A 15,576-nucleotide genomic window follows, 5' to 3' on the forward strand; every position below is an offset into this window, starting at 1 on the left:
GTGTCCCTGGTGGGGGTGGGTGGGAAAGGTCAGGTCTGGCTCAGCTCTGCTGGGTGCCTGGGGTCCCCTGCCTTCCCTGCCGTCCTGGGGGAGTGCCTGAGCCTTTGAGGCCCGAGCCCCTCCTCCCCTTGGGTTGCAGAGCAGCCCCCTGAAGTTCAGTGGGGTGGCTAGTGCCCCTCGGAGATCCCTTTCCGAGGCAGCCCCCCGGAGGAGGAGGTGGGGGCTGGGGATGGAGGGCCTCGGAGGAAGTGAGGAGCCGGCCACCTCTCTCCCTGTCCCCCTACCTCCCTGCGCACAGTGGTTCCAGCAGTAACCTGTTTATCCTCAGGTTGTCTTCCTGAGCCAGTGCAGGAGCATGTTATTTAAATTTGAAAGTCTCATTCTTCTAACAGCTGTCAGAGACTGAGTGTCGACAGAAACAGCTTTTGCTTTGGCTCTGTCACCTCTCACACCTCCCCTTTCAGAGAATTTGTCCCATGGCCAAGGAGAAGGTAGGGGTGGGGCAGAGGACTCGGGGACTGGGAGAAGGAGGGTGTGTGCGTGGAGGGGCCAGGGACCAGTGGCTCACCTGGCTCGTCAGCAGTTGGGACTGACTGGGAGGAGCCAGCTTCCCGACCACAGGGGCTGAGGCATGTGGGGAGACTGGAGGAGCCTGCTCTGCCCCTGTGTCCTGTCCTTGACCCCCTTTATATCCTTTCCCCTCCCCCGTCAGTGGCAGGACCTCAGGCTCCTGTCTGTGGGTGGCAGAATTTGCTCTTCTTAAGGTGTGAGCAGAGCTTTGATGAGTTCATGTCCGATTGACTTCATGTATAAGGAAGAAATTGCTATGAAAAAAAAAAAAGGAGAGAACAAAATGGTACCCTAAACAAGGCTTTTTAACGGTAGAATTGCAGCTGTTGTGGTTGGGGTGAGGTGTTCTGGGGGAAGGTATCTTTTGGTACTCTTCAGATAACGTCTCCTAGGGGTGCCTGCCTGCTTGCTCCCCATCAGACAGGCTGGGCCCCTGGCGGGTGCGGGGAGTGCTGAGTGGGCTCTTCCTGCTCTTAAGAGTTCCTGAGGCAGCTCTGCAGGGCCTGTCCCCTGGAGCGCGCTCCTGGCTTAGCCGTGAACTAGAACTAGTTATCCAGACGGGAGGCGGGGTGTAAATGACAGCCCCGGGGATGTCCCTCCTCTCCACTTGTGCCGACATAATCCCAGGGGTGGGCATAGCGAGGAATGTGTCTAAGGGAGGTCAGAGGGTGTGTAGGTGTGTGCTTGGTACACACTTCAGTAGTATGTACATGGGGGTGGTTGTGTGTGTGTATGTGTGCATGTGGTGTGCATGTATCTGGCTGTGACCCTTCTGCGTGTGGATAGGGAAGGAAGGAGGGCAGGAGGGAGAAGAACTGAGTGGGACAGGGTTGAGGGGCCATGCCTCCCCCCCAGGGGGACGCTTCTTGCTCACCTCTGAGGGACGCCGGGGAGCAGGGGTCAGGGGTGAGTCCCGAGGGGCGTTTGAAGGTCGGAGGGACCGTCTGTGCCCTGTCAACAGAAACTGTGAGTGCTCTGAACCTGCAGATGTGTGCTTAGGGACTTCTTGAGGTCTGAGGACGTGTCACTGACCTCTGAACCTGAGACCCCTCTCTGCAGGAGCGGTGTGGGTGTACCTGAGCCCCCACGTCTTCCCTGGGTGCCCCTTGCATGCTGGGAGCCGATGCAGGTGTGAGGGGAAGGCCCTTGTGTTCTGAGATGGGCAGTGATGGAGGCTGGTGCGGGGCTGTTGGCGATGCCCCACTGGAGGGGGAAAGGTGAAGGGGCAGAGAGAGGGGTGATTTCGGGACTGATGTCCCTGAGAAGGAGGTGGGGGAGGGGAGCCCAGAGCAACTGGGACAGGAGCCCGGCCTCCCCAGGAACAACGGAGGCTGCACAGGGAGCGGGAGCCGCTGGGGAGGGGAGGGAAGGAGGCCGGCAAGCCGGGTATGAGGTCCTTCCCCAGGGCAGGCAGCGGGGATGGCGTGGCTGGTGGCCACAGTCCTAAGGGCTTGTAAGGTGGTGGCTGGTGGCAGGACCCCCACCTGCCCTGGGCCCAGAGTTTGGCCATTCGTGAGCTGCCAAGGGGTAGGTACCCTTTAAACTCAGTATGCTAAGTGACCAAATTACCAATTTTACCAAGTTTACTGATTTACCAAAAGTCGGCTTTTTGTTGTTGTTTTTAAAGCTTTTAGAAGTTTACACGGAATTGGGTTTCATGGCTTCTGAAGATCTTTGCAAATGGCCTGTGTGGCTGCTCTCGGGTGTGCTGAGTTTGGGGGTCCGAGGGCCGTGGCCGATGTAGACGCCTCACGGCGAGAAAGTGGGCTCCCTCTCAGGAGCAAAGTGGAGCTTGTGGTGGCGCCTCCCGCGCGGGGTCCGTTCACAGGGGGAGCAGATGCGGTGACGGGCCCAGGATCACGCGGTGCGAAGTGCCTCAGTTTGCTTTTGAATCGTTATACGTGCAGAATTCAAGCTGATACACCGTTGTGGGAATGGTGGGAAAATGGTAAAAATCCTAAATATTGAAAACGTGATCCACCGAAACTGTATTTGAAAGGACAGAGAGCCCTCAAAAGTGGCTGAAGAAGGTCCCTTCAGATGTGGAATAATGAAATTTCAATCGCTAAACTCGCACAGTTAAGACAAATCGGCTTTTTGAAGAATTAAAGGAATTCTGACAGTGGTTAAAATGTGACAAGATAGAAAGTGATATTCAAAAGGAATTGATTTTCAGTGAACTTGTCATTCATCAGATCGACTTTTGGTGGGTTGCCTGCTTCCGAAATGTAGCTGCTCCCCTGCGTGCCGGGGTGGGGAAGTGTCGAGAGGATGTAAAAAAGCCTGGACCACACCTGGCCAAACAGAGCAGCAGGGGACCAGGGCCAGGGTCCCACGGGATCCCTGTGTCTTGACCCAGAGGTGGCAGGTGAGGCATGCTGGCTCTGGCTGGTCATCTCTTCAGGAAACTGAGGCACCAGTTGATGCCCAGGCTCCTGGCCAGCCAATGTGAGAAAGGTCCCCAAGGCCCTTTCTCTTAGGCTTCCTGGATGAGCAGAGGGAGTGCTGAAGGCTGCGTCTTGCTCACTGATGGGGCGATGGGGGACCTTTTATCTTTTGGGGTGTGGTATGCGAGGGTTGGAGTGACAGGCACACAGGACAGGCCTGTGTTAGCAGGGCCCTGTGAAAACCAGGAGATGCAGGAGAGGGCCTTCCACCAGGAGACTAGCTCTTCACCTGGCATCTGTCGCCGCAGGGCTGTGGGCTGGAAACTGTGAGCCTTTTTGTCTGCATTTTCCAGTGTGGTCTTTAGTGTGGCCATCCTGTGTGTCAGCCGGGTGGGGGGTGTAGCTCCACCTTGCAGATGAGAATGAGGCTCAAAGAGGTTGCGAGCCGTGCGTGTTTGCTCCTCCCATTGGTGGCGCAGCTGAGTTCTTTACCTCTCAGACCCGTGCTGGGCTGGAGTCCCTGCTATGATTGTAGCCCAGCCCTGAGCGGGCAGCAGGGATGCTTAGGGAGCCAGGCCAGCGAGCCTCCAGCCAAAGCATTTGCTACTTGAGTCTACTGTCTGTTGGCCCTAGAGTGTAAGCACCAGGAGGGTGGGAGTGTAGGCAGCTCCCTTCAATTCTCCAGCACGTAGAAGGTGCTCAGGACGCCATGCTGTGATGGTCCTGGGCTTGGGTGGCCCCCTGAGGGCAGGAGGTGCGGTGGGGCTGGTGGGGGCCTGGACAGCCCACCAGTGAAGGCGGGTCCCTCGCTCTCCCTCCTCAGCCTCTGCCTCCCCGCTTGGCCTGTGCCAGCCTGCTCAGTCTGCAGTCCCGACCTCATTATTTGCACTTGGTGGGCGCCCTCCTTTTTGAAGCTCGTCTTCGCTTTCATGACACCGTGTCTCCTGCTTTCCACCACCTCGTGGTCCACTCCTTCCCATCCCCACTACTTGGTGGCACCCGGAGCCTGTCTCTGCCACCTCATTTAGTTAGGTGGCTTCAAATTAGCCTCCAGTCACTTAGGCTCAGTTTGTGTCTGTAGCTCAGCCCTCTCCCCTGACCTCCAGGCTCATCTGTCCTTCTGCCTTCTCAGCATCTCCACTTGGACACCTAATGGGCGACTCGGACTTCAGTCGGAACAGAGTTATCCGCTCAGCCCTTCCTTCCTCCTTCCCAGGTCTTCCTGCTTCACAAGATAGTTCCATCGTGCTGGTGCTCAGGCCGGAAACCTGGCACTTTCCTCTGCGTTCTGTCTTCTCACTCAGCGCCTCCCCCACCCCGTGGGCTTTATCTCTAAATACAGGGTGGGGCAAGAGCAGGCTTACAGTTGTTCATTTGGAAAATAATATGGCAGTTATTAAGTAATAATACAAGAGCACACTCTGTGTTTGGCGTACTCCCAACTGGGAACCTGCTTCTGCCCCACCCTGTGTGTGCAGGGGGTTAGTTTTTGTCCTCTGTGCGGTCACCACGCCGCCGAGCCCCCACCGGCTGCCCCGGCCACGGCAGCAGCCCACAGCTGGTTTCCTCTGCAGCCCGGCCCCCCGATGAGTTCTCTGTCTTCCAGAAGTGGACCAAAGTCAATGAGGTCAGCAGACTTGCCTCCTTAAAACCCTCTAGGAACTTTGCATTTTGGAATAAAAATCGGAAGTTCTTACCCTGCAGGGTCCCACCTCGTCTTCCCCCGCTGTCCCTCCTCTTCCTTTTGGTCTGTCCAGGAAGCTCCAGCCACCTTACCCTTCCTTCTGCCTGTGAACACGCCAGGCTCCTGGCTGTCTCAGGACTTCGGCACCTGCCCTTCCTTCATGGGGGTCCGACCTGGGATGCGTTTTATTTTCTTCATAGCACTCACTACACTTTAAATTACCTTACTCATTTATGTGTTCAGTCCCAGTCTTCTCCTGGGAATAAAAGTCCCCGGAGAGTGGGGACTCTGTCTTTCTGGTTCACGGCTGGATTTCTAGGATATGTAGTTGGTATGTGCAGGTTTTTGCTGACTGACAGCTGTTTGATTGGCTGCTGATAGACAGGGGTATTGGGTGCCGTGCACGGAGGAGGTGGGCGTGGTTGTGAGTGTGTGTGTGTCTGTTGCTGTGTGGATATTGGCTGTGTTTGCACAGGGCCAGGCTAGACGTTTTTTAGCTGCTCGTAGAGATAGGGTGGGACTCGGAGCTTTCTCTGTGCAGAGTCTTGCACATGTGTGTGTGTCGGGGGTGTGGGTAGGCAGGAAAGTCACAAAATGTAGGAGATTATATAGAGTTTCAGGTGGGGAAATGAGACCCAGAGAGGGTCTGGCTCTGTCTGGGGTTCGCACAGCCGGGAGAGGCACAGACGGAATTTGGGCCCAGGTCTGTGACCCCCACTGTAGTGGAGGAGCTGCTGAGCATGGCCCTGGAACCCAGGGTGGGCTTGGGGTGGGGCTAGAAATGGGGTGACGGGCAAGGGACTAGGCTGGCAGGTTCCTGGAAACCCGGAAGGGGAGCTGAAACACCGGGCCCCATTGGCTTGGAAGGGTCACAGGTACCATTGCTGTTTCTGTAGAGAGAGGCCTGCTGGTTGGAGAGTCGCCTCGATGACCCTCTCAGTTGGGTGGGGGCATGCTCTGGTGACAACACCGGCCACAAACCGCCTGCCTTCCTTTGCCTTTGTGCAAAGTTGTGTGCTGGGTGGCGTGTGTGCCCGTTTGGGGGCTGCACCTGGGCAGCTCAGCCTCTCCGCTAAGTCTCTGGTTCACCCCCTTTGGAGGGCAGCCTCCGGGTGGTGGGGAGCTGGGGAAATCCAGGTTCCTGGGTGCCGGCCCGGAGCTCCCGACACCGGGGGGCTGGGGCGGGGCCTGTGCTTGTGTCCAGCAGGCAGCCCCAGCCCATCACAGTGCACCGACTTCGAGACGTGACCCCAGCACTTCCCTTCCGGGGCTCACACACCGTGCACCTGGGAGGGGCTGTGAGCACGGGAATGAGCGTTGGTGTTCTAACAGCAGCGCATTTAAACACATACCAGAAAAACTCAGAACCAACATACACCTTATCATTTAGGACAAATCTAGGTGGGCACTGAAAAATTTAGAGTGAGTCAAAAAGAAATTTAATATTTCATTGAATTTAAGGAAGGGATTTAAAGAGGCAAATAATTAAATGTAAGAGCAGTGGTACTGGAAACACAGCCAAAACGACACAGCCGGTACCCCGGGGACGGAAGCTCTGCACGCGTCAGACAAAAATCTAAAGGGCATTCGGTTTGAAGTTGGAGGGACACGAGGCTATTGGCTCAGGGCAGCACCCCAGGAGCGGAGGGGGTGGGTGGGGCGGCCCCTTTGTGGTTGTTTGTGGTCATCACTCTGCCCACACCAAGGGAGGGGCCAGGGTGGGGGGGGCGCGGATGGTGGTGAAGAAGCCAGAATGTGACCCTTGGGGCTGGAGCTGGTAGGTTTGGGAATGTGCCGGGCCTGGTTAAATCCAGCCTCATCTCCTGGGGCAGCTGTTACCATTCGCTCCTGTCAGCGTCGGCCACTGGGCTCCTGTCAGCGTGCCTGGGAGACCCACGAGGGCAGGAAGGAGGAGCCAGAGGGTGGGTCTGCCCAGGCCTGGGATGCATCGTTGGCTCCCGAGCCCCTGGCAGTTTCCTGTGTGGTCTCATCTCTCTGTACAGGGAGTGGGGTGGGAGTGTGTGCGTGCTTTTTGGACATCGTAGTGTAGGGGCGGGGGCCCACCCTAGGCGAGGCTGCTGTTTGGAGTCCAGTACCTCCTCTGCGCTTCCTAGTGGGGCCTCTCAGAGAGGAAAACAAAGCCGTGTGGGCGGAGAGGCTCCGCTGGCCCACGGGCCAGCCCCACACCTCTTCACTTACAAGGACGGCCTGAAGCAAGGCCAGTTCCTGGCCCCACTGTGCAGTGGGGCCTGGTCGTCGGGCACCTGTACCCACTCAGGGTGGATCAGAAAGGACGTCTTCCTGGTAACTAGGCAGTTACAAGGACTATTACCACATTTTTCCTTGTATTTTTTTTCCTAAGAAATTTACCAAGTTTTGGCCCAGGGGTTGACATCTGCCGCCTCCCAGCAAAAGCTCTCACTGTTCAGGCTCCAAATGGAAGCGGCTAAGGCTATAATTACACTGGCATTAGCTCAGAAACACGCCAAGAGCAGCGGGGACAGAGCACCTGGGGAAGCTAAAAGTGGCGGCAGGCCGAAATGAGCTGCTGTTCCATTTGTGGTCGCCGCCCTGCCCCTCTCTGGGGCCGGGTTCCGTCCTTGCTGTCCTCCGCCTCGGCCCAGGCCGCTGCGCCCTTCCCTTCGGCCAGCGACCTGACAGGTGCACTGACCGTGAAAGAACCACCTGGCTGGTCACGGGGAGCCCCCCTGGAGGCCGTGCTTCTAGAACGGCGTTTGGGTAGACAGTGTCCTCCGATCCTTGCCTGGCCCCGGGCAGAGTGCTGTGGCGCCAGCTCAGGGACCCGCTCGTGGGGAGGGGCGGGCATGCCGTGTCCTGCAGGTGTCCGTGTCTGGCGAACTGTCACTCAGTCTGCAGTCACCTCTGCACGGCCGTCTTCCGGTCGGTCTCCATCTCCGAGCACAGGGCCGCTGCCGTCGACTCCTGCCCTGCCACCGGTTCCGTCTGCCTGGGGCCCTTCCGCTGCCTTCCCGCCCCTGCCTCTCTGACCCCGTTGGGGGTCGGGGCAGGCTGTGCTTGTCCCTGCTCCCACGGCGCCCCGACTTCCCCGTGCACGGCCTGTCCCTCTGTCCCCAGCTGTGTCTCTGTGGACATCCTGCACAGAGTGGCCCTCAGTGAAAACGTGCTGATCCAGAGAGTGGGAGACAAACCTTGATTCCCTTTCTGCCTTAATTCTCCTTTTGTTTTTACAGGAAGGGAGGGAGTTTGCCCTCTGCCTTTGTGGGGCCGTTGTCGGCCAGGCAGGGTGTTGGGGTAACAGATTGGTCTCCATCGATTGACCCTGACTTTCACTTCTGAGCGTCCAGGGCTGGGCTCTACACTGATACTCGATCAGACTTGGTTTTGTGTGGACCACTGGCACCGGCCCACTGTCAGTGTGGCTTCCTTCATGACGTTAACCAATGCTTCTCGGGCATTTATTATGAACTAGATACTGTTCTAAGTACATTTGTTCTTTTATTCATCAAACGCTTATCAAGCATGCAGCATGCATCAGGCCCTGGGAAGTAGGGATCCAGCATAGTGAGCACAACAGACAAAGCCGCTGCCTTCCCCCGGCTTTTATCTCAATGCACACAGATGAGTAAGTGAGTTTACACTGTGGCAGATGGCGGTGTGCTGCGGGAGAAACGGAGCAGAGTGGGGTAAAGGTCCCGACTTGTTACTGTGTGTAGGGTGGTCGGGAAGGACTCCCAGATGAAGTAACATTTGAGCACAGGCCTTAAAGAAGCGGGGAATGGAGAGGTGTGGGGGTGGGGGAGGACTTTCCAGGCAGAGAAGCAGCAGGTGCAAAGGCCCTGAGGTCAGTGGACACTCCAGGAAGGCCAAGGAGACGGGTGTGTCTGGAGTGCAGAGTAGGAGAAGAGGTCGTGCAGAGCGCTGCCGGCTAACAGAAATACAGGGCAGGGCAGAGCAGGTTACAGCTTATTCCTGTGTTGTTATCTTTTACTAAATATTGTATCACTTTCCATATGAACGGCTGTCAACCTGCTTTTGCTCCACTCTGAATAATATGTCACATACATAATTCTAAATTTTCTAGTAGTCGTATTAAAAAAATAAAAAGGAACAAGTGAAATGAGTTTTTTAAATCCTCACCTGAGGATATGTTTATTGATTTTAGAGAGAGAGGAGGGGAAACATTGATCACTTGCCTCCCATGTGCTCCCTGACTGGGGATGGAACCCGTGGCCCTTTGGTGCACGGGGGACGCTCCAACCCGACTGAGCCTCCCAGCCAGGCCCCAAATGGAAGTAACTTTAATAATACGTTTGTTTAACACAGTATCTCCAAAAATATCACTTCCACATGTAATCAAAGTAAAATATTATTATCGAAATGCTTGAAAAAATCAGGTGTATATTTTCACGATCTGGTGTGGAGACCGTGTTTCAGGCCGGCTGCAGTTCGAGCTCAGGGGCGTGTGGCTGGTATTGGGCAGCACAGCCGTGGAGGCCCACGGGCCTCGGAATGAGATGGGAGGCTGCTGGAGGCTTCTGGGCCCAGGATCCTTACCCCTTGGCCTTAGGCCCTAGAAGATTCGTGTCCCCTGTGATGAGAGGGTTGTTCTGGGGCGAGGGGCGAGTTTGAGCAGAGCAGCGAGCCGGGGCCGAAGGGCCTGCCGGCAGGCAGCGACAAGCTTGGACCGAGGTGGTGGGCGGCTGCAGTAGGCATGTGTGATTTGAAGGCAGAACTGCCAAGTTTTTCTGACGTGGACCGTGACTGAGAGAGGGGGCCAGGAGGCACCTATGCTTTCAGCCTGAGCTCTAGAGGGGTGCAGCTGTTTTCAGAAAGGTGAGGGAGACCGGGAGCGAGTGCAGCCTTGGGGGGACATGGAGCTTTGGTTTGGGACTCGCAGGGTTTGGGATGTGAGGTCAGCCGTGGAGGCAGGGCTAGCAAGCAGGCAGGTGGACTTACGGATCATGGTTCGGTGGGGAGGTTTGGTTGGGGATGTAAATGTGGGAGTCATTGCTGGCAGTTAATGCCACAAGGTGACCTGAGGGCTTTGGGGAGTGGGTGTGCGTGGAGAAGGGGGTGAGCCCTGGCACAGCAGCCAAGGACGGGTGCACAGGAAGCAGAAGGAGGATCAGCAGCTCCGAGGAGAGGTGTGGAGGAGGCGATGGGCTGTGTCCCATGTGCCACTGGGTTTCTGACCACTGACAGGGGCCAGGGTGGGGCAAACACCAGGCTGCAGTGGTGATGTCCTAGTTTACAGGGACGTCCTAGCAGAGAAGGAGAGAGAAAATGAGAGATCTTCGTGCCCACAGAACGCTGTGAGGCAGGGAGTCTTTTGAACGCAGAGAAACTGAGGCAAAGGAAGGTTTGCTTGCCTGAGGCCTCACAGCTGATAAGGAGCAGGACCAGGAGGGGACAGAGGTGGCTCAGTTCTGGAGCTCCTGTTCTGCACCATTCTGCTGTTCTGCCTCCTGGTGTTCTGGCTGGTTTGTGAGCTCTTGGGAATGAGAGCCCCTCTTACACTTCTGCACCCCCCACAGTACGGGGCAGGGAGAGGGCCGTGCCGAGGTGGGACGTGGCAGACCTTTCATGACCAGAGATCAGAAAACCAGGACCTGTGCTGGCAGGTCTCCGGCTCTGGGCTGGCCACTGGAGGGAGGGCGGTGTTGGGGTGCCTCAGCCGAGTCCTTCCCACAGCCCTGCAGGGCCCCAAATGGAGGGGGAGGTGCTCCGTCAGCGCTGAGAAGTCCTTGCTGGTGGATGGAGAACAAATGAACCTACACCTCATCTTAAACCCTAAGCTGGCGGTTCTCTCGGGCACAGCACGGTGCTGGTGGGGTGGGGCTCCTCCTCTGCTTTGCTGCCAGTGTGCTGGGCAGCCTCGGGCGAGCTCTCTCTGCACTCAGTGCCGAAGTGTCCCCACCTGTGGGTGAGGTGATCCCTGGCCTGCTCGCACTGGTGCATCTTGAGGGGGCACATGCCTCAAGACTGGGCTCCTGCCTCCCTCATCCGTCTGTCAGCAGGTGGACAGGAGGCGCCTTGGGGTGGGAGCCGGCCGGCAGTGGGGGGCTGTGTGGCCCCTGTGCTGCGTGTTCCCCTCGTGAGGGCGGCCAGCCCAGGGGACCCTGATGGCTCCTGGGAACCCTGCCTTGAGCCCATAGCAGTGGCATGAAACCCAAAGCTGTGGCTCTGGCTGCGGCATGCCTGCATCGTGGCTGCTGATGTGCTAGCCCCACAGAGCCCGGGGCTGGCCTTCAGCCTGCCCCTCCCAGGGCCAAGCTCCCCTACCAGAGCTTTCTGTTAGCCGCCAAGTGGCACCCCTGCCCTGCCCTGCCCTGCCCCGCCCCGCTTGGGGGCGCTTTGAGCTGTGTGTGTGGGCAGTTCCGGGGGCCTGGTGGCGGTGGGTGAGGGGGAGTGGTGGCGGTGGTGCTGTTTGTGCCTTGGCTGCTGCAGCTCCTGTGGGGGAACTGTCCCACTCTAACCTCTGGCAGTGTCCCTGCCGGACGATTACACGTGTTGTGCTGGTGCCCAGGGCCCGGCCCCGTCTGGGCTTAGTTGCCTCTAGCTGTGTGGCAGTAAGCCAGCCACTCTGACTCTGTCCCCCCGTTTCCCACATGTGCAAACAGAGCCTTGAACCCCGGTTGCTTGCCTTTTCTGCTTGCGATAAGTCTTAATAAGGCTCTGGAAGAACAGCTGTCACGGCAGCCGCTCATTGGACGTGCGCACCCCCTGGCCCATCGTGGGCCTGGACAGCCATTCACTCAACCCTTTCTACCACCTGAGGAGGTAGGGCCTGTCACGTGCCCCCATGTCACAGACAGAAGCTGAGGCAGAGCAGAGGGATTGCTGGGAGGTGTCCCAGCTAGCGAGAGGCACGTCATTCCCCTGCCTGTGCGGGCCTCTGACCTCTCTCGCCCTCCCTGTCCAGGGACCGGGGCGGACCCGGCGGTCAGTGCCAAGAGCAACCACTGCCTGGACGCTGCCAAGGCCTGCAACCTGAACGAAAACTGCAAGAAGCTGCGCTCCTCTTACATCTCCATCTGTAACCGCGAGATCTCGTCCGCTGAGCGCTGCAACCGCCGCAAGTGCCACAAGGCCCTGCGCCAGTTCTTCGACCGGGTGCCCAGCGAGTACACCTACCGCATGCTCTTCTGCTCCTGCCAGGACCAGGCCTGCGCCGAGCGCCGGCGGCAGACCATCCTGCCCAGCTGCTCCTACGAGGACAAGGAGAAGCTCAACTGCCTGGAGCTGCGCAGCCAGTGCCGGACCGACCACCTGTGCCGGTGAGAGCGTTGGCCGCCAGGTGCCGCAGGGTGCCTCCCGCCTTGGCATCGCGGGGGCTGCTGGGTGGTGATGTTGGGCCTGGCAAAGAGGGTGACTTGGGCGTGTGCAGAGTGAGCTGCCCGTCCTCCTTCCCGCCCTCCCTCTCTTCCTCCAGCACGGGTTGTTTGCATTTCCTGTGCCCGGCCTCATGCGGGAAACCAAGACAAAAACCCAAGGAACTATTTACTTAAATTACTAAATTTTAATCTTTACCTGAGAATATGTTTATTGATTTTAGAGAAAGAGGGAGGAGGGTGGAGAGAGAGAGGGATTGAGTGAGAAACAATAATTGGTTGCTTCCTGTACACGCCCAGACCAGAAATTGAACCCACAACCTAGGTATGTGCCCTGACCGGGGATTGAACCTGCGTCTTGGTACATGAAATGGCTCTCCAACCAACTGAGCCACTTGGCCAGGGCAGGAGCTTATAATTTAAATCTTGGACTGCTAGAGCCAGGAGGAGGAAGTGGCCTTCAGTGAATTCAGCTCCACCTCCAAAGGAAGCCCCCCACCCCAACATCCCCAGGAGGTCCTGGCTCTCGTGAGGCCCAGAGGCAGGCCCTTCCACATTAAGAGCTGAGCCCGCTGTACGCCAGGCTGGAGCACGGGTCTGGAGTGGACAGCTCTGGGCTTGAATCCAGACTTTCCACTACTATCTGTGTCACTTGGAGCAAGTTTTATAAATGTGCCAGATCTCCGTCCCTTTGCCCGTGGAGCAGGAGTACAAACACCATGTCCCAGGGTCACTGTGACAACACCGGACCCCAAACCTCAGCACGGGGCCTGGTGAGTGCATGGATTTTAAAAGTGCAGCCTAATTATTAGGAGGGTTTTGTTTTGTTTGTTTTTATGGTGAGTTGAAATTTGCCTTTTTATAATTGTCTTGGTTTTCCTGTTTGTTGCGAAGCATTTATGGAGCCCCTGTCACACCCAGGGCTGGGGTGCGAGGCCCGGGAGTGCGGGGGTGAACACGGTGCTCTCGGAGGAGCGTGTGGTCCAGACAGGAGGCCACGAGAGCCTTGGTCCCAGTGCAGTGGGCCAGGCGCCGAGGGTGCCCTGAGGAGGGAGCACAGGGAGGGGCATGTGTCTCAGCCCGGGCCTCCAGAGGACGAGTCTTGAGCAGAATCTCCAAAAATGAGAAAGGCAGGGAGTAAGTCAGCTGGGAGAGCATATGCAAAGGCTGGTGGGTAGGCGACAGCCTGGGCAGGTGGTGGGCATGTATGGAGCGTGGGCCACAAGGTGGGGCGGCCAGGCGGAGCTGCTTGGAAACGGGGCTCAGGGAGGTGCAGAAAGAGCGCTTACTGTGCAGCAGACCACGGTCTATCGTGTGGTTTACTGCCTTCGGTCCTTGCAGCGAGACTGTGTGCCAGGCAGGCACTGTGGCCATCTCTGCATGCCAAGCAGGGAAGTAGAGATGTGGACAGTGAGCTGCCTCAGGTCCCGCGGCTTGTGCACTGCAGAGTAGGGGTGCAGCCCGAGCTGCCTTTGTCCCAGGCTGGTGTGCTGTGCTGGAGCGAGTGCTGTGGGGATGGGGAGAAGTGTGTCATTTCAGAGGTGACTGGTAGGTGGACCCGACAGGACGGGCGTCGGGTCGAAGTCCCCGGAGACAAAGGCGTGTCTGTTTCCGTACTTTGCCCCTCATCCTGCACACGGAGCCTGGTGCCTGGTGAGCATGCCGTGGACATCTCCTGAATGGATAAGTGGCCAGCAGCCGCCGGGTTTCCTGGTTGAACAACAGGGGTGATGGAGCCCTTCAGTGTGTTGGGGGTGGGGGGTATGGGAGTGCCTGGGGGCCCATGTCCTTGGTCCACGTGGTGGGGTCTGGGGGCACCAGGACTTGTGGGACTGGAGCTCAGTGTCAGGGCCACAGTGGAGAGGCGGGTCGGGACCTGCTGGGTGCTTCACTTGTGATGGAAGCCATGGCCATGACTGAGCTGCGGCGGAGGGTTGGTAGAGCCCACAAGGGTTCTACGTGGGGGACGCCCGCACATTTGGGCATTGCAGTGTTTGGTGGGTAAGAGAAGCCGTTGTGTGAGGCAGAACTGCTGGAAACACCGGGTCCTAGGGGAGGGGCAGGGGAGGGGGAGCCTGCAACTGGGAGGCTGGGTGGGGAGCTCAAGGACCACCGAGGGGAGCAGGCCGAGATCCAGAAGAGAAGGGGAGGAGTGGGTGGTGTGTCAGTCAGTGTGTCCGTGTGTGAGTGTGTACATGTGAGTGTGTACGTGGGAGAGTGTGAGGGAGCTCTGAGTGTATGAAAGTGTATAGGTGTGACTTTGTAGATATGAGTGAGAGGGTGTGAAAGTGAGTGTGTGTGAAAGTGTGTGGATGAGTGCATGAATGTGAGTATAGTGTGTGGAGGGTAGAAGCCGGTTGCATGGGAGGCCTGGCAGGGGGAGGGACGTGGGGGCGGTGTGTGCAGGCCGCCTTGTGGAGCAGGCCCGGCAGGTCGGGAGGGAGGGGCTGCAGAGGGAAGGGGAGGTCTTCCCTGTCCCAGGGGAGACCCGGGCCGTGCGTACACCCCCAGGTATTGGAAGCCCTTCCAAACCTCCCGCTTTGGATGAGCAACAGTTTGGGGTGAGAGTGGAAAGTCCTGCTCGAGCCGTGGTTCCAGCTGGTGGTGAAGGTGCCCAAGCCTGGGAGCCCGAGCTGTGCCTTTTGCTGCGTCTGGTTCCCAGTCCACCGGCCTGCAGGGCTGTGGACGTGAGACTGGGAGAGGCTTTTCCTTTAAAAGGTTCTGATACGGAGTCTGGAAAGCCTGGAGGAGTTCTTGGAATGAGTCCCTGGGATTGGGCTGAATTCTCTCACCCCAGGCCTGCAGTGGGCTAGGACCTGCTTTTATTTTTTCCCTTGGTTTCTCTGGTCTCAGCTTACACTCATTGCATGGATGAGTGTGGAGGTCTGGATCGTGTGTGTGTGTGTTTTGTGTGTGTGTATGTGTGTGGGGGGGACTGTGGGAAAGAGGGTCCTGTTGTCCCGCAAACTCTGTTCCTTCCAGGCCTCCTGTGGAAGAGGCCCTCTGAAACGCCCAGTTCTGCTGTCTGCCAGGAGGATATAAATAACTCGGCGCTGGCCCCACGCCATGCCCTGGGCTGCGATGTAACAACCTCTGGGTGCTGAGGATGTGTATTAATAGGTTTTAGCCTGGGGCTTCCCTGGCTGCCTGGACCCCTTTGTGCAGTGGACGCTGTCCTTGTCCCAAGGGACTGTGGAGCAGGCAGAAGGCTGGGGTCCCCGCCCCCGTGGCAGGGAACAGGAATGAACTCCTCCACAAGCGCCCTCTAGCCCAGCTGGGGCGTGTCTGGTGTCTGTCGGGTGTCCGGTGAGCGTGGGTGGGCAGGTCCAGGAGAGATTCCTGGCTCCCTGCGGCTGTCCCTCAGCTTCTTTCGGACTCTGTAGAATCTGTCGGCTGATGTTTTCAGCAGGTTATTTCTAAATAGCAGCAAATAATTATTTCCATAGTGGTAGGTGGGTTGCGGGGCTTCCAAGCCTTCACTTTGAGAAAAGAGGGTCTTGCCCTGCTGGAATCCAGCCAGTGGTTCCTGTGGCTGGCGGGTTACCTGTGTGGGAGGAGTGAGGGGCTTGGGGCCCTCCTTCTTTTACTCGCTTATCGGCTGTTTGTTGAACATCCACTCTGG

At 57.8% G+C, this 15,576-nt stretch overlaps 1 protein-coding gene across 4 annotated transcripts in view; it reads left to right on the plus strand.

Annotated features, from left to right (window-relative positions):
• The window catches only part of GFRA2 (GDNF family receptor alpha 2), an 80,641-nt gene that overhangs the window by 19,014 nt on the left and 46,051 nt on the right, over window positions 1–15,576 (plus strand). For all 4 annotated transcript variants that reach the window (XM_037152715.2, XM_037152713.2, XM_037152712.2 and 1 more), the window contains exon 5: window positions 11,546–11,900. In XM_037152715.2, coding sequence (XP_037008610.2) covers window positions 11,546–11,900 — 355 coding nt within the window. The remainder of the gene's footprint in view (window positions 1–11,545; window positions 11,901–15,576) is intronic.

The sequence above is a fragment of the Artibeus jamaicensis genome, unplaced genomic scaffold (genome assembly GCF_021234435.1).
Source record: "Artibeus jamaicensis isolate MK-2021 breed Jamaican fruit bat unplaced genomic scaffold, CSHL_Jam_final contig_477, whole genome shotgun sequence".
NCBI lineage: Eukaryota > Metazoa > Chordata > Mammalia > Chiroptera > Phyllostomidae > Artibeus > Artibeus jamaicensis.